General features: G+C 36.9%; 1 protein-coding gene across 8 annotated transcripts in view; it reads left to right on the forward strand.

The window, feature by feature from the left end:
* Window positions 1–25,028, forward strand: part of LOC110454762 — a 126,553-nt gene that overhangs the window by 76,400 nt on the left and 25,125 nt on the right. Inside the window, exon 18 of one of the 8 annotated variants that reach the window (XM_021504456.1) lies at window positions 19,283–20,283. The exons of the other annotated variants lie outside the window; for them this stretch is intronic. Within the exon in view, the coding sequence (XP_021360131.1) occupies window positions 19,283–19,344 (62 nt within the window). The 3' untranslated portion in view covers window positions 19,345–20,283. Of the gene's footprint in view, window positions 1–19,282; window positions 20,284–25,028 lie in introns of those variants that run through there. 8 annotated transcript variants of the gene reach the window in all.

The following is a 25,028-nucleotide window of genomic DNA, read 5'->3' on the forward strand; positions in this document are numbered from 1 at the left end:
TAGTGAGTTCTACAGACCAAGACAGACTGCATTACCTCATCCCAAGCCATATGGCCTTGTACAACACTTCATGTGTTAATACAAGAGCATCAGCCTTGAGTTTTCCACACACCAAGTTTTCCACACACCAACAGAACGTCTGACGACTTGCTTTATTAGAATTGTTATTTTGTTGACCTGTGACCTGGTTGACAACATGTGTGCAGTAATCACAGTAATTACTTAAGTTTAATATATCAAAGAGCTGGTCACAGCTGGTTCCACTAGCACAGCTGGACTCGACTCAGGATGCTTTATGTAAGGCATTAAGGATGACTGGTCCACTGCAGGCAAAACACTAGAGAGCTCAACTGTAGTTTTTCTGTACAGAATAACCTCCCTTTAATTTTGTTTTGGATATAATTAAAGCTAAACTTGGCCAGGGTACTGCAGCCATGGACTGAGGTCTGGCACCAGTGCACTTTTACAGTCATAACACTGTTTCTTATTCTTTTTAGGTTTTTTTTCTTAAGTTCGTTTGCATAAAAATTCTACAAGGTAAGAATTTCTTTTCTGAAATGATGTATCAAACATATATGTTCCTGCAGACAGATATTATTAATTAGGTCTGTGATGCATAGGGAAAGTTTTTGGCAGTGGTATGGTTCCTAAAAAAAAAAAATCAGTGATTCTTTTATTTCTTTGTTGTATATATGTTAAAACACATTCCATTGATTGAAGGCAATTTTAAAAGTGGTATATAGTTGTTGGGTCTATTAAAATATACAGCTAAATATTCTATATCAAGAAGAAAAAAACCCAGGTCATATTATAAAAATACTGTAGAATGATAACAGGAAATAAACACTGCCATTGTGTATGTTTTTGTTTCTGTCTCGCTCTTGGCTGCCACAATGGAAAGTCCATCATCATCGGCTGGCCTAGGGGTCCTGCTTCCTAGGGCTACGGCAAATAGTCCTATTAAGCCAATGATTGGGGCCATCAGATCTACAAGGATTACCATTACTGGGATTTACTGGGATTTACAACAAACTTTTGCTCCCTCAGGTGTTTTTTTTATGGGGGGGGGGGGGGATTTTAAAGCTATAGTTCCCTTCAGAATGTAATATATTAGACATAACAAGACCTGCTGATATACTGTATATAGGTCAAAAGTGTGACATCATAGTTTGACATATATTTTTGCTAATATGATGATAACGATGAATAGTATATGGAAATGTTTCCAGCCGCTGTTTTAGCACATTTGATTTGCTTATTAGTCTCTTTAGACATTAATAATCAATTAAAAATTTCTCAAATTTTCAAGTATATAATGATACTTATTTTTCAAGTAACAGTGACAATATTTCTACAATTACAGGGTAACTGATAATTCATTAACAGAATACACTCAAGCAAAAACTACATTAAAAGTTCAAAAGTATTGAAGTCTCCAAGTAAATATTATTGTGTTGGCCATTGAGGTCAGGCTGCCCTTGTGTAGTATGTGGTGGACCAGGTCTGGTCTTGATCAGGTTTTGTTTGTCCAGCCTACATACAGTATTGGTGGTTGTAAGTAGAGGACTAGGGTAGCTGATTACTTCTGATTAGTCACCCAGGGGGAGCAACAAACCAAACCTGGCAGGGGTTCCAGCCATAGCAACAGGTGACAGGGGCAGACAACTAGATTTGTGGAAATGGTCCAGCATTGGGGCCTGATAAAAGGCCAGGAGCAGACAACTGTATTTGTGGAAATGGACAGGCCAATATTAGGGACTGATAAAAGGCCAGGGGCAGACAACTGTATTTGTGGAAATGGTCAGGCTAATATTGGAGACTGATAAAAGGCCAGGGGCAGACAACTGTATTTGTGGAAATGGTCAGGCTAATATTGGAGACTGATAAAAGGCCTGGGGCAGACAACTGTATTTGTGGAAATGGTCAGGCCAATATTGGGGACTTATAAAAAGCCAGGGGCAGACAACTGTATATGTGGAAAGTATCAAGCATTATGAAGTTATAAAAGTCTAAGGGTAGACAACTGGGTGTGCAGAAAGGACCAAAACACTGGGATTGTGGAAAAGGGCAAACAACTGTGTTTGTGGGCTGGATTAAGGTAATTGGATTAATCTTTAGTATTAGTTTAAGCAATACTATTGAAATAGGTGTCCAGTTACCTTTTGAGATTTGATAGAATGACCTTTAGCTTCAATTCAAATAAATGTGACATCAGATCAGATATAAGCAAGACTTGTGTAGTGGGTGGGGAGGGGTTCAGAGTCATATCAGAATTGAATATTTGTATTCTCTGGTGGTAATTTGGGCAAATTAATGCTTATGACAATTAATCACTATCAGCAGGTGCCCTTCCCTTTAGAGATATCAGTAACATCATGTGTCCCTTCCCAAGGGAGACAGACTGGCCCTAGACATATAGCCAGTGGGGTGCTCATTCCATCACACAGGCTATTCTGATTTATACCAATTAACAAATTTGTTATCATAAAGTTTCTGATGAAACTGGTCTCTCAACTGCTCCATGTGGCCAGTTTTAAGGAGAAAATGGGTAATAATGTTTACTGCAGGAGTCATTATCTACTTGACTTCTTTTGGTGTTATCGCCTTTGACCTTTGATAATACTATGACCTCTATTCCATACATTACTACATATCTCTTTTACTAGATATATTAGTTTGACAAAAATGTTCTCCAAAAACTTCAGCTCTGTTTTTTCTCTACAGAACGTATGTAAACTTCTCTAACAGAACTTTACATAGGTCTAATGCTTTATGACTATACCACCTAGGGAGGGTCAGTTGGCACCAGCCCATCCTTCCTGAAATAAATGACCAACTGCACTTATGGCCCAGTGTTTGACTTCCACTTATAATAATGACTTGCAGTCTTGGTCCAAAATCAGGAAAACTCATTATTTTGGGTCAGTGCAAATTTCCACTTATTAGAGACCTTGAAATTGGTAGGCATCGGTGCCAGTATGGAGCCCACATAAATCTTCATTTTGTAAACACATGAAACAGTTTCCTGTATGTTGTGGTCAGAAAATTGGTCAACCCATTCCAGACAAAGAACTGCACTAACAACAATGAAATATGAACTTTATTCCTTTCTACTTATTTGCTTTCTTTTCTCTTTAAAAATTTGGAGAAATGTGTATTTGTCAATGAGAATTTAAGGAGATGTACAGAACCTGCCCACAATGGATGGGGCTCACCAGCAGCTGTTCCCCAACCAACATAAAGATGCCAACATTCTCACACATAGCTCCCTGAAACAGAAGTAACTAGTCGCTTTACTAAGTGTCAAATATTATTATTTTGTTTCCTGCTCTTTGTTCAGATTTTATATATAAAGGTAGGACATAGCTCTTGAATCAATCTTTGGTGGGGTTTTTACTTTCAAACCTCTTTGATTTAACATGGGAAAATAAATTTGAAATCTAAGAACAATGGTTGAGTGTGTTAAGTTGGTCAGTGGTTGTTTTGGTCAGTTTGATGACCTTACCAGGGGCCAATGTGAGGTTGTGGTTCATTTGTCTCCCAGATAGGGTCAAGTCTGGGCTGACCAGGATTGATGAGTTTGTAGATAAGGCAGGTTGACCGATCACCTGTATGGCTCATTTTCCATCCTCATATCTACGTAAATGTTGCAAGACCGTGTTTTATCAAAGAGAGGCTATTAATACAGAGATCGGGAAGATGAGAGTGAATGCCAAGTCTCCAAGGTATATTACCCTCCTCATCAGCCGGGCTATCGTGGGCAAGGAAATGGCTTTATAATGTATTCCCTCTGTGGTCACTCCACACATAGTGGTCATTGTCTCCCAGGACAGTGGTCAGTCTCACTTAAAACATCTGAGAAAAGCAAAATGACTATTTATTGCTTTTAAATGAGATGTTGCAAAGATCAAATAGATTACAGTGGATTTATTATTAATTAAATTTAGTTTAAGAAATTGATTGACTCTTAATTAAAGTTTAATATAATTATGTTGGTTGATTTCCTTCCTGCTTACACAACTCCTATAAAAGCATTCATTGTCTAACAGATAGAAGATCAAGATTTGTTTGAAGTTGCATGATTTTTAGAACTTGTTCTGTAATAAGGAATAAATGAAGGGGAAAATCTGTACTTGAACAGGCTTTCCCTTATCTTTAAGGGGGGGGGGGGGGGGGNGGGGGGGGGGGGGGTGCTTAGAAATGACATACAAATTTGTTGTGTAGACATAGTCAGATAGCTATAGACTTGCTGGAAACACAAGTATTATTTTGTTTTAGTCCTTACAGTTTTATTTATTAATGTTAATGCAGCTCTTCCTGCATTAAGCATTTGATAGGAATTTCCAAATATTTCATAAAAATGTATTGCCTATAAACAGATGCCTCATGTTACACTCATTGGAATGTTTTCCTGGAATATTGCAAATTGATATGGATATGTGACCTACTTTGTTCTTCACTTAAATGTCCAACAAACTGATAACACTGAAAGAATCAATGATAGTGAAAGGAAAAAAGGTCAAGAATTTTCACCTGCATTTATGTAAGGCTATTTCTGTGGAGGTCCACAATTAGGTATATGTTAACATCCTACACCTAGTCATTTGAGGAAGTTTTATGAGAGTGAGACCTGATACCATCGGGGTTACTAAGTCTCTCAAGGCTACAGCTTATACAGGTATTTTTTCAACTGAAGTATATATATATATTAATTACTGTCTCGTTGTTCCCTGGGTGACCTTTTAGCCTGCTCCCTCCCTTGCTGACCTCTGGGTTTATTGCAGCTCTATGATAGCCAGGTGACTTAGTATAGGGACCCCCTGGTAAAAGTGTCTAGGAGTACCAGTTACCCTCACATACCTTGTTACTTAGTGTGTATATATACAAACATCTTCACCTTGAAGGTGGAAGACTAGCCTCCAATGTTTCACCTTTTTTGTTATATTGAATTACCCGAGAAATACCAGGTCATTTTATTTTCTTCACTTCTCTGTGTATCACACCGGCCTACAGAGGTATATTCCCACACACGGAACACATTTTTAGAGACTTGATGACAAATGGACCAAAAATGTTGTGTCGGCCAAGTCATCTAGGGCATTTTTATGAATGAGTGAATGGATGTGGTGATCTGTTCCAGTGTGAGCTTGTCATTGTCACAAACTGTCATAATGTGCTGTACACATCCAACTCTGATAGCGTTAATGAGAAAACTAGATACACTCGTATCCACTGTAGCACCCCTATATGGTGAGGGGTCCCGCCAGCCCACCCTGGTGAGAGGTCACGCGAGGGGTCGTGAGGGGTCCCTGGGCCAGACTACCTAACCAGGGGTATAACATTTGTCACTTCAGGCAATACAATGTAACTGCTCTCCCATAACCTCAGCACAATACCAAATAACTGCCCTTACATCCTATGAACTAAGATGACATTTTCCGCCATTGTTTTGTATTGTCAGTCAGAAAATATACTTACCTCTTCATGAGTGTCCTATGTCATCATTGCATGTGTCTGGGTATATACTGTGGGGAGCCCTTCCTGACATTAAACATTGAGGAATATACTATCCCAAGTCGTGTGTACAGATTCCCACCCTTGGTTAAACAATGCACAATATGAGTACTGTATGTGCAATTTACTGCACGTATTGTCTGTCTGATGCCGTGCCTGATAGTGCCTCTCAATATTTGTCTTACCTATATTATTTCAGGAACATACAGATTGTGTTGTGCAAAAAAATAAAATATGTGACTAAAAATAAAACTACTGATACAGACACAGTTTTATGAAAAGCTCACTTCAGATGAATGAGTTTGAAATGGCTTCAGAATGTGACTTTTCATACTGGTAAGAAAGTAGATTGTATTTGATGTCATATGAACTATATGTGTTGTGAAGATGAAAAAGTGCAAAACAAAAAAAACAAAAGCAGCAAGTAATATAACTTAAACAATAAGGCTGTAGATAGTTCCAAAGGTTAGACAGGAACATTACACAGTTTTTCATAGATGTTCATTAAAAAAAATATGGGAGAGAAAATCAGCATGCTAATTTAAGTGCCACATAGTCACAATTGTAAAACAATGCTTCTAGAATAGGAGATAGGTATGATAATATTGTATGATTTTGACCAGAACCCACTGTCTGATCTCTGCCCTAACCTCCCTTGACCAGAACCCACTGTCTGATCTCTGCCCTAACCTCTCTTGACCAGAACCCACTGTCTGATCTCTGCCCTAACCTGTCTTGACCAGAACCCACTGTCTGAACTCTGCCCTAGCCTATCTTGACCAGAACCCTTTGACTTATTTTATCCTGACCAAAGCTCAATTTCTGATTTCTACATTAACCTCTCTTGACCAGAACCTTCAGTGTCTGACCTCTTATCCTCCCCAAATTAGAACCCTAACACTTATCTCTGATTTATCCTCCTTGACCAGTGGTCCTATTAACTATCCTAACTGATATGACAGGCTAGATTTGTGTTGGTATGTTGGTCAACAATTATTGTAAATCACTAGTTGGCATGTTTTCATTTCATACCTAACCTGGTATCCTCATCAGACCCATTAATTGAATGACCATTACCATGGTGACAGACACTGACCAATCACTGTTTTTCTGCTATCTAGGGACCAGCTTGACCCCAGTAACTTTAGACATATAAAACTATAAATAATGAATTGTCTAACTTTTCTCACTTTATAATTATGTTCATTAACATGGTGACTATAACAGGGTTACAGGCAGGTGCTGTCACGTTAGGGATCAAATCTGGCTCCCTAATGAATACCCATGTTGACAACAATAACAGTGTTAGCACTTACAGGCCTGTAGGAGGGGCCAGTGTCAGCCCCTGTAGACCTCTGTGTGACCTTTCCTGCCTCCATGAGTCCAGGGCAAACACAGGGTTAATATGGTCATTATGTAACATGGCCCCAATCACACAAAGCCAGGGTCAGCTTAAAAATAGAAGCAATTTTATTTCAAAAGAACCATTTCCTGAAGTATATCTGTTAAAAAATGGATTTTATAGTAAAAAAAAGTTTCTTGTACATAGATTTCAGAAAATAAAATATGCTGTGACTGTAAGTTGTGGCAGCTTCTTGTGAATTAAGAAATAGGTTGTCATTAAGCTACAGGGAACCCTAAAACCAGACTCAGGACAGTGGTATCAAGTGTCCTAGTAATGGCCAGCCCAACCACAAATTATGTGGTAGTTTTGACTTCTGAAAGTAAACTATTTGACTAGACTAGGGATTAACTGTAAATGTTTACTCATCAAAACGCTATTAGTACAGATACTCATAAACACGTTTGGCAGCCATCAGTTTCTACATTTGTATAAATAATTGAGATATAATTTGTTGTGAATTGTGTGTCCTGCGGGACAGAGAGAAAGGGATGACTGACCACCCTGACAGTGTGTCCAGTCCGGTTTTCTTGGCTCTCTTGTCTTCCCTGTCCTGATATCCTTGTAATAGCTATAGGAACATGTCCATCCAGATCAAGGTGTATTAATGTGGAGAGATGACAAAAAGAATTGGGTGGGTCTGTGAGCTTTTGTGTTTGTTTTTACAAGCATGCCATTTGATGATGGTCCTTGGGACAACGTGTGAACATTGATACATCCTATTGGTGAGATTCCAGGGGGTGATGCAGTGGGAAAGTCAGGCAGAATTGTTCTCAGATAGCTATTTATTGGCCCCTGTTTACATAAGCCACAGTAGAGATGAGTCTGGCTCCCTGTGATTGATCTTACTCTGGAAATAGTCATCATGCAAATTTATCAGAATCTGAAATGAAGTTGGTGGGAAATGTGGTCAGTGATCAGGGTGTCCTGACATTGTGGCCGGAGCCTGTTGACCACATGTTTATCTAGTGTTCGGTGGACACCCCTTTACATGCTGACCGTTAACTATCTTAATTACAGTTGACCTGTGATTCTGGCCATGTCAGGATTTTAGAGAATCTGAAATATCATGTCCATTTAATGACTTTACATCTCCTGGTAAGATAAGAGTCGGACAAGTTCCTCTGGGTTCTTCTCCTTTGGGGACAGGGACGTCCTCTACCATAGCCATCAGATAGCCTAGTACAATCTACCTCTAACCAGACATATTACAAGTGACAGTTGACATTATCATGGAGAAAAAAATCCTATTTGTAATCAAAAAAATAATAATACAAACATCAGATTTGTCTTCCTCCCAAATAAAATTGTTGGTGTTGTAACCATTGAAATAGCAGCTGTTGTTTACTATCAGATATGTTGATATTGAGTTACAGTTGTACAATTATATCTGTTCATCTGTTCTGATGGAATGTATTTGCAATATGTCCTTGTGTAGTGTATTCAACATTTATTGGCAGTGTTGTGTTACTGGGCTGAGTTACTATATAAATTACCTGTATTGTGCTGTATGTAGGGCTTTTTCTTTCTTTGATTTTAATTTGATAAGACATTATACTTGTATTTGTAATGCTGTAAATCGTATCACCTTTCTCATACCGTAATGACTCGGATGTATCTATACCATATGTATTTCTTGGAACTTAATTTTAAAATGGAAATACATACGTCTGTGGGTGTATAGAGAACACGGGAGCATTGATCCACCTTGTGTGAAATAAGCATACAGGTGTAACAACTGGGAATACCAGTCATTATCTACACAGGTGTTTCGTCTGTATTTTGCATCATGCATTGCTTAATGGAGAGAAGAAAAGTGGCTTCAATGTCCTCCATAACAGATCAAGTCTATTTTATATCAGGTCAGCCTGATTAATGTCAAAAGAACTGACCTCAGGTCAGCAAATTAATACGATGAAAACATCTTTCAAGTAAATCAGTAAATGGTCATAGGATGTCATTAAAATGAAGCATGGACACTTGATAGGCAGAGTTAATTCCTCCTTATCAGACCCAAATAATTACTCACTGATTTGGTCAGTCTGGAATGGTCAGGCTTTATCAGCTGGACATGCTTGACCACAAGACATCAGCTTGGCCTGATGTATCTGGAGTGACTGTGTATATGCCCCATTGGTACCACAATCCCCTCAGACTGACCCCCAGAGGGATGACCCTCCATCCCATTAGCTTCACCCCCTCCCTAGGTCTGCCCCATCTCCTCATTAAATGCATCCCTTTTCTAACCCTCTATTAGATTCACTTTCTCCCTTAGCCATGTTGGGCTGTCCAGTGCCCCCTCCCAAGGGGCAGATCAAACTCTTTTGTATTGTGTTAATATCAAATTAGGGCAGTGTGCTTGAGTTTATTAATGCAACAAGTGTGGGTTTGGACAGTGCTCCTGTCCAATTGCTCAATTAAAACATCATAGTTGTCAAAATATCAGCTACAGGTCTGTATCAGATGTCATCAGCTGTGTGCAGGCTAAACCAAGGGCAACATAAGGAATCCTTGTTAAGTGTTTAATGAGTCAATCAAAGGATATTTGTGATGTTAGACTTCTCGAAGTCAAGAATATTTACATCATCATATAAAATTGAAAAATAGCATAAATTGAAAACAATTTCTTGCATGAATTAATAAAATTCAAATTTAACATTTTGGTCAGATAGGATTATTGTTTCAACTTAATCAATGAATAAGGACACAACTATGTAGTAAAAACTGTTTGGAGAAATTGAAATACTTGAAATTCATCAAGTTCAGTTGACTTTATAGAAGCAGGTAAATTTAGGATGTCTTTTTGTTTGTTTCTTTATGACCATATTTTTCAAGATTAAGAAGTAGTTGAAGGCCATTTAATAACCAAAAACCTGTACTATCAGGAAGAGCCTTGACATGTTCCTTTGACGAAATAGCTTATGAAAAACAGAGTGTCGTAGATGTTTGAGTGCAGGACAGGTGTGTCTCTCATGCTGTCCTCCCTGACATTTTACTGCAGTTCTACAACAAAACACAACAAACACCAGCAAGTCAGTGTAATTTTTTACCTGATACTGGCCAGTATGTCAATGACACAGGTGTTGGAAGTTCTGTCAGAAACAGTCCTACCTCATCATCATCATCATCATCATCATCATCATCCTCTCCGAGATTTCTTTAGTTACATGTTGGATATATGCACTACCGCAGCATGATTGCAGGTTTCCCGATGATAATCAAGGTTAAACCAGTACGTATCTCTCATATAGAAATCAACAAACCAAGAGCAGTCACCTACAAATTACCTAAACCTTTGTCTGAAATTGTCTACATGCATGAAGTAAGAANGGGGGGGGCAGATGTAAACTCCTCAAAGAAACAGCTGATTTGGACATCCTTATGACAGCTTTGATTCATATTTTGGAGGATATTTTAACTTAAAATAAATAAATTTGAAAAAGTTTTTATTAAATGCCAAATATTTTAAAAGTAGTTCAAAAGTGAGTGTACTCCTCACAACGCATCATAACATGCAATTGCACTTACTGTAGGTGCATTTACTGTAGGAATTAACTTTTGATTGAACTTGGTTTTAGGAAATGACTGATACAGACGTAGCCTGTTGTCTCATCCTTTAATTGACACATGTCCTTGTATTATCTGTTACATATTAACCTACTGTATAACTAGAGAATGTTTTGAAATTGTAAAGGTACACATCTTCCAAGCATGCCTTATTAATTTCAAAAGAAAGTCTCTTGAATAAAACCTGTAGCTTTTCAATGGGAAGGAGTGGTGTTATCATTAAGGTTCCCATTTATTATAACTTATCTGGAGGCAGATTCTGTAACATGTTGGACATTGGATAAAATAATTGGCTGCAGCTGAGAGCAGTTAAAAATCACTGCTTATTGGTCAAGTGGTCACTCTCTGGTCAATATAGGACAGAACTGCTTCCTTATGTCATCAGAGAAGATAAATTGGAAAGCCATGTCTACCATGATTTGCTATATTAACCTCCTTGCATGGAAAATGTCAATAAAAGTGTTGTGGTGCTGTAGTATTTGATAGGAGTTTTATTTACTGGTGACTTTCCTCTGGTACAGATAAGGCTGGTAGAACCTCCCAGTGTTTGACAGATAAGACTGGCCCCTAACACATCCATATGGTTCACCGTAAAAGGGCTGGACCCCTACATCTGATGGAGTAAGGGGTGTGTGCTCTATACTAGATATGGGAGCAATTAAAGGTCATTAACCTAGGTATCATCAGCATCTCATCATGTGTATTAAACTATATGTTCTCATTTAGCTTGTTTAGGCCCCTCCTTATAGAATTAGTGTTAAGATGTATATGTTTGTTTATATGGGGATACCATGAGTATAAGTCACAGAGATAAGAAGTGTTCAGAATTAGGTTTGATCACCAAAGATACAGTTCATTTCCTGTCTCTGATAAACTTACTTAAATTGTACTTATGTAAGAGCACCTGTTAGAAATTGACTCAGCAACAGGTGCTCTTACTGTCTTAATTAGTGTAGATTGCAATGTCCCAGTAAAAGTTTCGGTGGTTATTGTATATATTTAGTATAAACAAGAAACAGCATTTATTGAATGATTAGTCTTTAGAATCATATTTGTAAACTTCAGTTTTGTTTTAAAAATATATGAATTGGAATGAATAAAAATATATGTAGAATACCGGACGCATGTACTTTTGTCAAATCGTAAAATTTGTCCTGAATCTTTCTTGGCTGTTATTGCGGATAAAGTTTATGCTATCAAATACCTATAAAGATTGAAAGATTAGAGATTGAGAGGTTGAAGAAAGTTAAAAAAAAAAAAAAAGTAGAAATGTTGTGGATGTTTTTGTTGGGAGTAAGTACCATGGTGATTATTTATTTATGGTAGGAGGGGATTAGGAGCCTAATGCCTGGGCCAACAACAGAGGATGTTTGGGTGACATGTTTATGGTGTGGTGTGACAGGGGTTATGGCTAGGGACCTGGACCTCCATTAGTAGAAGGCATTCCAACAGTTGACCGCCCAGGCCAGACAGGGGCCATGTCCATCAAAAGTTTCCTTACCTTATAACACTAGCTCACCAATTATTTCAAAAGTCTATTTTTCTGTTTCCAAAGTCTTCAATAGATATATTTTCTTGGCTTTTATTTTAAATCCATATTTTACTTGCTTTTCTTTTACGTTTATTTATTTATTTGGAGGGGGATGTTTACAAACAGAACATGAACCTGGCTGGATTGCACTAACAAGGCTTGTAACATTGGGCACTGACCTTTGGGCACTCATGTTTACCCTTCATGACTTGACAAAGGATCTGCCGGATCAGAACAGGTTTTGGTGCTCTGGAAATGAGAGAGATTGGCATGGTTGACATCAAAACATAGATTTAAAACAATATAAAATAGACAATTTTTGAAGACAGATTTGTCTAGAAACTCATTTAATATTAAAATGTTTAAAAGGGGTCTTTTCTTTGACAAACTAAATAACATGATTTGGTTGCAGAAGAAATGATAGGTACTTAGGTGTTGTCAGGGAAAGATAACTAAACTAAATAAATGTCTGGGTAAATGTAAGATTTCAATATTGATTTGACCAAAGGTGTTAATCTGTGCCAGTTAGGTCTATAGAACACAAGGATGTGTAACTACCCAAAAACATTCTGTGTCAGTTAGGTCTATAGAACACAAGGATGTGTAACTAGCCAAAAACAATCTGTGTCAGTTAGGTCTATAGAACACAAGGATTTGTAACTACCCAAAAAACAATCTGTGTCAGTTAGGTCTATAGAACACGAGGATTTGCAACTACCCCAAAAACATTCTGTGTCAGTTAGGTCTATAGAACACAAGGATTTGTAACTACCCAAAAACATTCTGTGTCAGTTAGGTCTATTGAACACAAGGATGTGCAACTACCCAAAAACATTCTGTGTCAGTTAGGGCTATAGAACACAAGGATGTGTAACTACCCCAAAACATTCTGTGTCAGTTAGGTCTATAGCACACAAGGATATGTAACTACCCAAAAACAATCTGTGGGAGTTAGGTCTATAGAACACGAGGATTTGCAACTCCCCCAAAAACATTCTGTGTCAGTTAGGTCTATCGAACACAAGGATGTGTAACTACCCAAAACATTCTGTGTCAGTTAGGTCTATAGCACACAAGGATATGTAACTACCCAAAAACAATCTGTGCCAGTTAGGTCTATAGAACACAAGGACGTGTAACTCCCCAAAACAATCTTTGTCAGTTAGGTCTATAGAACACAAGGATGTGTAATATAACTACCCAAAACAATCTGTGTCAGTTAGGTCTATAGAACACAAGGATGTGCAACTACCCAAAACAAAGTCTCATTATCAGTAGGCATGTGCTCAGGGCTCTGGACAATTTGGATGTCAAATGTATCCGTTAAGTGACCACTAACAATGGTCAGTATAGGGGTCAGTTGATATTAAACCCTGATGTCCAGTCTGTTGGGTGGTCTTACATAAGTCCCTAATGTGTTTGACAGAAGTCACTGACCTTCCCTATCCCTGCAGCCTATGTGTTGACATGGGTACACTTGGGTGTGGGTGTCTGTGGGTGTCTGGTTACATCACACTAGGTAATGGTATCTCTGATCTCACTATTGGTTTACCATTGTCAATACTGAGATTTCCACTCTACCTACTCTCAACATCTTGTGATTACTATTGACAATCCTGACATATTGGAGGAGGAGGAGATGTTATTGTATGTACTGTCACAGAGCCACACTCTATACCATATGTCCACATCTATATGTCCACATCCTCATCCAAGCTAATCACCTTTGAAAGTTATACTATTTGAAATAGCCAATTCAGTCATCTGTACTTACAAATTGTCAAATATATTGTTCATTGACCAAGTGCCTGTAACCCTCCTTGAAATTAGAGTTTAAACATCAATTTGTTGTTTCATGGATTAAACACAATTAGACATTGTTTTCTAATGAAATTTAAAGGTTATGCAATATAGGAACAGGGAAACCTTACAACTGTCAAATAGGTCGTTCATTCTAGACATGTTGTAACCCTCCTTCACGCTGGACTGATGACACCATCAGGAAGTTTCCTTTTTGGATTAATAAAATAAGAAGTAATTTTACTGAGTTAAATCTTAAACTTGACTCTGTGGGAGTCTGGTTTGTTATAGTGTCATTTTTTGTACACATCAATATGGTAAAGTTTTCTGTAACTATAAAATAAAATTATCGACATTGACATTATAATATTGATTTAGTCAATCAGGTTTGAAGCATTGGTTAGATGATTTAACTTTCCATACCATAGTATGTCTGAAAGGTCAAGTATTTCAAGTGTACAAACCTTCACATTTGTACAGGGTTGAAACTGTGACCAAATCTGAAAATATCTCAAGTTATTATAATGAACCTTATTTAATAACATAATTATGTAAAAATGTCATAGATTAAGCTGCTCAATCCAATGAATGACTTGAATTTGAGCAAAAAAGGGGCTGTATGTAATTTGATTTTAGAAGATGAAAAATTGGAAGTCTTGAGAATTAGGTAAGCTTTGCCGTATGATCATTGTCCCATTGTGTCATTAAAACTATGAAGGTTGTACAGTTTTGAGAATTGTCATTATTCTCAAATCAGTGTTCCGTACAGAATTGTATCAGGGTTATAAGATTATGAAACAGAAGCCTCATGAAAATATCTAAAGTAATAGGAAATGTGAGAAATTTAACAGAAGCAGGCTTTCCTGTAGCTCAATAAAGGTAGGCAGATGTCGGGCATTAATTCCTATTTTGGTGAGTATTATTGTGGTGTGAGGAATATAGGGTAGAGGTGGACCTGATGTAACAGAAGGCTAGTCCTGTTACAGTAATGGACACACAGCCAGGACTGTTGTGATGATTACTACACAGAAATAACCCATTACATAGACTGTGTGTTGGCACCACTGAGTCAAATCCTCCCAAACTGGACCCTTTATTTCAGAAATGACCATCCTATAGTGGCTGACCACTGGCCATAATGAGTAGCCATATGTCAGCACAAGAGTATTATGTAAATACTGACCACTTTCACTATTCAATTTGGTGCTGTTTGTACAGATCTATATATCTTCTCAAATTATCAACAGATTTGTAATTCAGACTGAATGTAACAAGTTTGGTAATAATGAGAAGTAATGATAAATCAACAGGCTTAGTGAGGACACCTGTGTCTAGTGGAGGTTTGTCCAGGGTGCCTTGGGAACAACAGTCCCTACACTGAATGTAATCTAAACAGGAATTAATACAGGGACAGTTAATGAGGGTAAACATCATAGTGAAATTAATATATTGGAAGTTTATTAGAGTAAACTGTGAGGTGAAATTAATACATTGGAAAGTAATGAGAACCCACATTAAAGTGAGAAGTAGTTATAGGTATATAATGAGCTAGATTTTAGGGAATGTTTACCATACATTTGCTGTAAAACAACAATCTAGAAGAGAACACATGCTGAACTTTGAATTCAGTTATTTACCTATCCTAACCTGTAAGTATGCTATTGACTTTGTGTATAACATGAAACGGTTTTGTTTCCATTCACAAACTACATTTTTATCTTGCGGTAACCATGTTTATTGTTCACAAAACTGTTTTCATTTACCGAATGAAACTACTTGAAGAATGAGAAAACACTCTATAGTGCAGTACAAGCAGTATTCAGAACTGAAACCAAACAGCACATTATCCACTACACCACAAAGTTAATACACGAAAACAAACAAAAATTATCTTGAGGATTCTTGCTTCACTACATAAAGAGTTTGTTATTTTGAACACTTATTATTGGAGGACAATTCTTATTTAAAAATAAATTAATGCTGTATTTCCCAGACAAATATCACAGATAAAGAAGTTGGCCCTAGAAAGGGAAAGATGAAATTATTTTTTGGAAAACAAGGAATTGAAACCCCATTGTTCGCAAAAATATAAGGCATCTGATATCATTAACAATTTATTTATACTTAACATTTGTTTTAAATTAACTTAAATTAACTTAAATACTTCAACTGTCCATTATAGGGAAATACCGAGGTAAAGGTGTTGTATGTTTTTTTTGGTCCATGTCTGTTCCAGGCTGTGGATTGTCTCCCCTTAGATCACTCACCTTTGGCACCACCCACCAAAGGTTGTGGGAGTAAAGCATCCAATTAATAATCGAAGAAATCCATCGTGTAATTTTCTAAATTTATTGCATTGAGTTATGACGCCAATTTGTTTGGAATATCAAAAGGTTCTTCGCTTATGTTAGGGATAAAATCTACCGGCAGACTGACCTTATTCACTGGTAAAGCGTATTTGATTATGGCTTTTGCACTTGCTCAACTGAAAAGTTCAGGAGCAAAGAGAGAATAATGCATGATTAGTTGATGTGAGTGGCCATCATTTTCCAGTGGTTAGAGGCATCACACATTCTCACTTTTGTCACCAGAATTTCTCCTTTTTCTTCTGAAAAATGTTGTGTATCCATTTAAAGTGAGGTTTGAGCTATGTATTAAGGAAAAGTTATGAAGCATGAAAAGAAATCGGCTTATAATAAGTGTTTTCCAAATCTTTTTGACCTTTGGCTGGCTTTACAGTGTGGTCTGAACGGACTTGCTGGACGGGTTTTGTCAGAGGGAGAACAGCAAGATCTAAGGGATCCTATTGTATCCCCTTCCACTACCTACACACTTTTATATAGCAATTGTCTATATAGGACAGGGAAAAAACACATTCATCATCAGAATTTAGATCAAGGTTATATATCCTGTTTTGGTCAGTAAGCAAAAAAGATTCCTTCCCTGTAGGGTGTGTGACATGGGGGGCTTTTTTCACATGGAGCACGAAATAAGCTTTGTCCTTTGTACAGTATAATCACCAGGCTTTAGCTGAAAAATTGTTTGAAAAATCACAAATTACAGTAGATTAGGTATGATGAAAGTGCATTTCCCAGCTTGAGTGTTTGGACATTTCAGAGAATTCTTGTTTTGATTTATTGGTTTAAGAGGGGACAGTGCTGGCCATTGTACACACTGTCCTTGTTGGCTCATTCACCCTGCCCACAGACACTTGTGAATGGAATATTTGTACTGGTTCTCTAGGGGATTCACTCACGCCTTCAAAAATACAGGCCAAATACAGGCCAGACAATATGACAACAAACAAGGTTTTTATTCTGCAGATTGCCTTGTCCCATTTACCTGTCATAGTACAGCCCCCTTTCCTGTTCTGGCCACACCCAGAAAGGTGGAGTTTCATTTTCTCACCCTTTTATACCCCACTTTTCATGGTCACTTACTATTGTATCTGACCCTAGATTTATAAAAAAAAAATGTCCATTCTGCATACGGAAGAAGATAGAGGGAGATAACAACCGAGATAAAAGTGTCTCTTCACCCATGTTTGTCCACCCTCACTGGCCCTTTATGATTGGTTGTTGGCTGCCGGTCATTTCGGACATCCTTTTGTAAAAAGTCTTAACAAAAGTCACACTTGGAATTTTAATTGACTGGTACAGTTAGATGAAACATGTAACAAGAATGGAAAATTCTTGAGGAAAGCCGCAAACTGAAAATTAATTTACTTTGACAGTTGAAGAGAACATGTAAAGAAGAAAGGAACATTTTCTGTGGAATTTTAATTTACTGCGAACTAAGAAAGAAATATGGAAACAAGAATAGAATTTGTTTTCGATTAATTCTAATGTAGCATTTCCTTTTTCTTTGATCAAAGTGAGAAAATAGAGTTCTGTAGTATGGTCACATAGGTATTTTGATTTAACATATTCAAGGGGAGGTAATATATTCAGGTCGGGCTCTTGTGATCTAAATTCATTATGTTAACCATGGGAGGTAATTAATTGTATATTTTGACAAACGGTGTTATGATAATATAAAACACCTTGTGACACTCTTGCACATTCCATTGATAATGTGTATTCACGAAGTTCATCAAATGTAGGCTTGGTTCACCTCGAGAAATCAGATAAACTTATATACACTGAACAGTGTTAGTCGTTCATAAATTGTAAGCTTGGTTCACAGAAATGCATGCAATGCAGTAGACACAAATAAGGAAAGATATTAGCAATATTGATTATTTTTTCTTCATACACATTAACAAATGATCTGGCAAAGACTTTGAATGCATAAAAAAAAAAAAAATCACTTGAATACACACTAGTCAACAAGTCTTGACCTACTGGTGAAATGTTGGATTGTCCTGTTTCTGCTGATTTGCTTCAGTAATGGACAGTTTATGAGGGTGCCTGCTTTGATGACAATTTTAAAAATATTGCTCGATTTATTGTCTTAGAATTTTTTAACTTTTCAACTGTAAATTTTATAATATCAGAAATTCATCTGTTTGGTTTTGCTATTTATTTAGACAACGTTGGCCACCAAACAGCACTGTATATGTCCAACACTGAGTGATGGTACAGTAACAAAGCCAGCGTGATATGTCAGATTCTTTATGACTTGAAGCTGGTTTAGCTAGCTATGATACAATGACCATTTGTAGCAAGCTTGTGTACATCTTTCTACATTGTGATATCAAAAACAATTGCTCCCACTGGGAAAATATGGGGGAGGGACACAGCGTGTATCTATAAATATTTTAATGTCATACTTTGCATCATTTATATGGGTCACATATCTGTTACAGAAAAACTATTGTAAATTTATGGATTGTAAAATAATGTTGTAAATTTTTGACAAGACCCATAGCTGTAAGACTAGATGATCTGTAGTTGGCCATTAGGATTAAGGGGATTGATACAACAGTAGTTGGCCATTAGGATTAAGGGGATTGATACAACAGTAGTTTGCCATTAGGATTAAGGAGATTGATACAACAGTAGTTGGATATTCTATCTTCAGGGGAGTATGAGGCCATGGAAATAGTAAACTGCACTGCAGAGGTCTAATTATGATGATGCTAAATAAATAGAGGTGTTCTCAGTCAATATTCCATATCAGATAGGACATGGTTAAAAAGAAAGGGCTGTTTGTTCTCAGTTTCCACCGCGATAAATTATATATATATTGGAACCTATTTAAAATGTGATAATCTTGACAATCAAGTAGGTTTCATGCAGTTCTGTTTAGATTTTACCTAATTTATCAAAATTCTTGTCTGTTTTTAATTTAGTTTTGCCAGCATTGTTCAGTTTGTGAGTGTGGCAGCATACATGCTATGGTGTGCAAAAGTTGGAAACTGCTGACGATTACTTCGTAATAAAGAATTGTTCTCATTTAAACTCATTTAAATGCATGTAATAATGGAAATACAAAGTTAATACTTCATTTCCATTTTCCTGTTTTAGAATTGGATAATCAAACTGTTTCCCTGACCTTGTCTTCCTTTACTGTGACGACTGGGCCTTGAGGGTGCCAACACCTAGGTAGTGTTGGTGGTGACACCTAGTGGCTATTGTGACTTACCACCTCCCCTCGGCTGGATGACATTTGACTTTTCTAAATAACCTTCCCTTCTGTATATACCCCTTGTAAAACAATTTAGCCACAATCAACCACTCTGATGTACAGGAAATTATCTTATAATTAAAGGATTGAATCATACGTCAATTGTATTTATTTGGGGCTTCAGTAGGAAATAGGCCCAAATTTGTACACATTTGAGGCCTAGAGGTCATATATCGGGCAATGATTGTAAGCTTAGTATGTCAAAAAGGGGAAGTGTTCTATCTGATAATGACCCTATTATGCAAATGGAGGTTGATTCACATTTAATTGTGCCAGTGTATTCTGTTTTATCATTGGAGAGAATTGTCTGGTGCATCCCGCGGATGTCAATAAACATACGTGTTCTACCTTGGCCATCGACCAATGTAACTCTGTACTAAAGGTTGTTCAGCGACAACGTTCCCAGCTTATTGTACTGATATCTCTCGCATCAAATTCAATTTTTACCAGCTTTCATTTTGTGTCATCTCTTTGATTGCCTGTGTAAAATTCAGGCTTAGTCATATTTCCTGCTACTGTTGTCCTGTCACGATGGGAAATTATTAGATTCTAAACGGTGAATTAGTGATTGTGCTAACCTTGTATGAGTAGGGATGTTATGTTTATTGGTTTATATTTTTAAAGCAGTTCAATGATTTCAGCTTTTTAAAACAGAAATAAACATCTGTCACTGCACTGGGAAAGTACAGTTGTTATTGAAGTTTAATAAAGAGCAGAAAACAATGTTGTACATTATTAACAGTTAATAAACAATGAATAGTATGATATAGATTGAAATAATTTTTAGATGAAGACAAAAGAAGTGACATTTTACTGAGATATGTTGAGCCATTAAACTAGATTCCTGCACTGTAACATGTTCTTGTCATTATTCTTACTGCTTCCAACAATGTCTCAATGTTTTTTCCGAGTCGTAAGATTTGTTAAAAGTGTAAAGACATTAAAAGAAAAAGTATACTTTGTGTTGAAAGTTTGTTGGCAAAACAATTTAGCGTTATTAAAAAGAGGTATAAATGCCATATGTCCAATGAACCTTGTGTCCACTTCAGACCTATCTAGTTTCACGAGTGTTTTATGGCCGATTCCTTGTCACCTGATGCTGGGCAGGATTTTACAAACATTCAATTAACCTTGATGTCTATCTGGCCAGGAACTCAGTGACTTTTTAGGCCAATCTTAATTCCAATGGCTTGATGTGTGAAATGAGAATTCCAGAGCCCACATGCTTGCCTGCAGTGATCAAAAGGAGGACCAACAATTTGCCACGCCTGGGGTGAGGTAGAACTAAGGTGATGGTCTCTATCAGATTGTACCCAGTGCTCCAATGCATAGGAAGAAGTGGACTTTTTCTGCACTTGTAGAATAATTAAGTCAGATCCTAGGATCTTATGGTATTTATATAGGCAGAACCTATTTTATGGTAATTCATCAAATCTTGTCGAGCCCAAGGGAACCGTGGTATTACTTTACTTTTGATATAGTGTTCAATGTTTCAAGAGACCATTTGCTGGCAGTGACACAGATAAGCAGCAATTCACAAAAGTATAACAAACATGTTTATCTTTTTCTCCTACATGAAACATGCCTTATTTAGATGTGTAACATTTTCATGCTATATCATTGCTGCAAATTTTTGCCATCAGGCAATAGGCCAGCGCAAAATGCTACAAGATATATTTCTTTGCTGTCCAAAAACCAGTTAATGGCTACAGAGGAACCACAAACGCTACTTAACTGCAACAAAATAGAAACCACAGATATTACCACGCAACAAAATAGAAACCACAGATATTACCACGCAACAAAATAGAAACCACAGATATTACCACGCAACAAAATAGAAACCACAGATATTACCACGCAACAAAATAGAAACCACAGATATTACCACGCAACAAAATAGAAACCACAGATATTACCACGCAACAAAATAGAAACCACAGATATTACCACGCAACAAAATAGAAACCACAGATATTACCACGCAACAAAATAGAAACCACAGATATTACCACGCAACAAAATAGAAACCACAGATATTACCACGCAACAAAATAGAAACCACAGATATTACCACGCAACAAAATAGAAACCACAGATATTACCACGCAACAAAATAGAAACCACAGATATTACCACGCAACAAAATAGAAACCGCATGTACAGATATTATTACACAACACAAAAGGTACAACAAATCTTAATATAAAATGCACTGAAACACAAACGTTACAGTACAGTTTTGTGTTATACTATATAGAACAATGAATTTTATAGAAACTTTGAAAATTATTTGGATCTCTAAATACCTTATATTTTCCTTATTCTCATTGGATGACAGACTACAAAAATGCAAGGATGCATACATTCACAGACACTGATTTAATTTTAGAGTGAATATTGATTTGTTGAACTGTAACATTCAAGCCTTTCATTCCGACTCATTCCTGGAGGCAGGGTTAGGAAACGTGTGATATTTGTTTGTGTGGCCTGATAGTATAGGTGTGATCCGTTGTTAGTAGTGGTGTCACCCCCTCCACACCTGTAATTTAGCCTGCGACAATCCAAGGCAGCGTTCAACTTGTACCAGTAATTACAGATAAAGGCTTAGAATGGCCTGTCTTTGTGAACAGGCTCCGAAGGGCTAACCCGTGCAGAGCAAACTGCATAACTATTGCAGGAATTCCAAGGGTTTATTCCGGTGATACGGGATTTAGCTGACTAGACATGCTGCCCCACATTGATATAATCCCGTTATTTTAACATTCTTGTATCATTTTCCAATCAGATTCTGTAATGTCTGACTTAAGGAATGTTTATTTTAGTCAAGTTATTGCAAAAAACAAATCTTGTTTATTCACACCCAATGACATGCTTAAAATGTGACTAATTTGTTCATGTGTTTTTGCAAAACCGTCAATATGATTGTCTTTTTTATTTCTAGTCAGTACTATCTGGTATGCATGCTTGCACCTCCTAATCAACAAATCTCGTTTGTGGGGGGAGGTACAGAAAATGCAGGAAATGATTGGCTTTGTTTCTCAGAGAGGGATTTGGCTTTGTTTCTCAGAGAGGGATCATGTCCCCTAAATTGCTTTGGGGTGTTATTAGGGCGATAGGTGTCAGTATTGTGCAGGTGCATATCAAGCGTGCAGCCCTGATGGGTACACTTTAGGGGCCACACAAGGGTGAGTGTACATACAAAGGGTGAGAGAACAATACATACTAACATTTCTACTGTTATGGGACTAGTTGTCTCCCTTTTTTACTGCTTTGTTGGATCCCCAGATTTCTCAAACAAAACAATCATATTTTATTTTTTTACACACTGTTTATTTAAGTAAAAATAAAAAACAAAAAATTAGTATGGACAGGTATATTGCAGTATTGTTTCAGTATGGACAGGTATATTGCAGTATTGTTTCAGTATGAACAGGTATATTGCAGTATTGTTTCAGTGTGAATGTTTTTGAGTTATATTTCAGTATGAACAGCTGTACTAGGATATTGTTTCAGTGAGAAAATGTTTTNAGCATGTGTACTGGAGTATTGTTTCAGCATGTGTACTGGAGTATTGTTTGAGCATGTGTACTGGAGTATTGTTTGAGCATGTGTACTGGAGTATTGTTTTAGCATGTGTACTGGAGTATTGTTTGAGCATGTGTACTGGAGTATTGTTTGAGCATGTGTACTGGAGTATTGTTTGAGCATGTGTATTGGAGTATTTTTCCAAACCCAATTTCAATTTGTGATTTGATCAGTTCCTATAGTTGTATTGAATGTCAGGGAAGGTGTGATAGGTTGAACTTGAAATGTATATTACTTTGTAACATTCATGGTGAATAGAAATGGAGTCGTTCCGGTCTCAAGTGGTATGTGACTTATTTATAAAATTGTCTTTGACATTTATCCCTATATTGCACTAACATTTTCCAAAGTTTGCCTGACTCAGTAATCATTATACCTCTGTAAAGGTTCTGTACAGTGAAATCTTCTATTCACTGTAATTTGTCTTTTTAGTGCTGATTCATTAGAATGGTGTTATGGAGTTATTTCAGTAGAAGTTGACTCCTGCAGTGATGTATGGCATTAAGCTGTGATTTATACTGCAAGGTGTTTATTGGACCAACCTGCTGTGCACACAATTGTGTTTTATTCTGTCTGCTGTGGATAAGAATGTGACCAACTATTTTTGCATAGGAGAAATAATTTTGTTCACGAGATAAGTCATCAAAAAAATAGAGTACCGTAAATGTTCATCATTTTTTGTGTCGCCTACGACGGATGTCGGAAAGACACATAGGCGCTGCTTTTCCGACGGCGGCGTCAACAATGTTAAGGTTTTGCGTTTAGCTCTGTTTCTGACAAAGCTACACCAACAAAACCTCGATCATAAATGTAGCTCGGGTAGTGGAGCCTACTGTACTAAAACCATTTCATTGATTTCTGCATTATTTTGGTAAAAAACTTAAATTTCTGGACTTAAAAAAAATCAATGTTATGATTTTGCGTTTAGGTTTGTTTCCTTATGTATTATGTCAAATGCTTATTATATTGACAAAGCGGGACAGACGACACATATAATTACGCGTAATTCTTTTCATGACACTTCACAAATAATCTGTTTTATGGAACCTTGTACATGTGATCAGGGTCTTTTTCCAGGTAGTTTTAGCAGAGTTGTTGCCCTTCTTGCACTTTTCGATTTGTCTGGATAACTCCTCAGCTAATGGACTGTCATTATATCAATGGAATCGATAATTCAACATTAATTCAATAAAATTTCCCAGATGCAATACAATGAATAAGATAAGCATTGAATGTCTTAAAAGCCTTTTGCATCATCATTTTATTGAAAATGCAACCATTTTTTAAGATTTACATATGCGTTTTGTCAAAATAATACTTATAACATCATTGATAGACTTTTATAATATTGTATGTTGCCATTGCCTCTCTTTCAACCATTTTACAGAGAAGAAGGGATATAAGCCTGTAGCTAATAGTTCTAGCTCATTCTAGTTCTTATTAATTCAATGATGCGATTGATGATATCAGACTAATAGAGACAAGGGTGATAGTTCATCTCACAAAGATAATTCTGTAGTTCCTATCATAAAATGAGGAGTAGTCAAAGACGGCCACTGGTACCATGTCCTTCGTCACAGTGATAGGTAATGTTTGAGTGGTACAAGATATTGTGTTGGCACTTGTTTGTAGGTGTGTGTATAATATAATGACACAAGTATTCTGCATACAGCATAACAGGACCCTAACCTAATGTCAATGTCCTAATTAGAATAACTGTTTTTGACGTTTTAATTAATTCATGCATATATTTAGCACTTAGCTTTAGCATGCATTCATTACCTTATCATCTCACTTAGCACAATGCCTCTGTGTCCTTATGGTATGGTGTACCATTTGGTCGTGTCCACTTGTATTTTGAACACCGTCCACAGAACTGCATTGTTAACTAAGAGGACCTAGGATTATGATATTTGGCCAGTAGCTATCTGGGATGGAGTGCTACAATGGTTTATATATATAAATGAACTTGACCTATTTTCAAGTTTAACAGGGTCA

This window comes from Mizuhopecten yessoensis, unplaced genomic scaffold (assembly GCF_002113885.1).
Source record: "Mizuhopecten yessoensis strain PY_sf001 unplaced genomic scaffold, ASM211388v2 scaffold8057, whole genome shotgun sequence".
Lineage (NCBI taxonomy): Eukaryota > Metazoa > Mollusca > Bivalvia > Pectinida > Pectinidae > Mizuhopecten > Mizuhopecten yessoensis.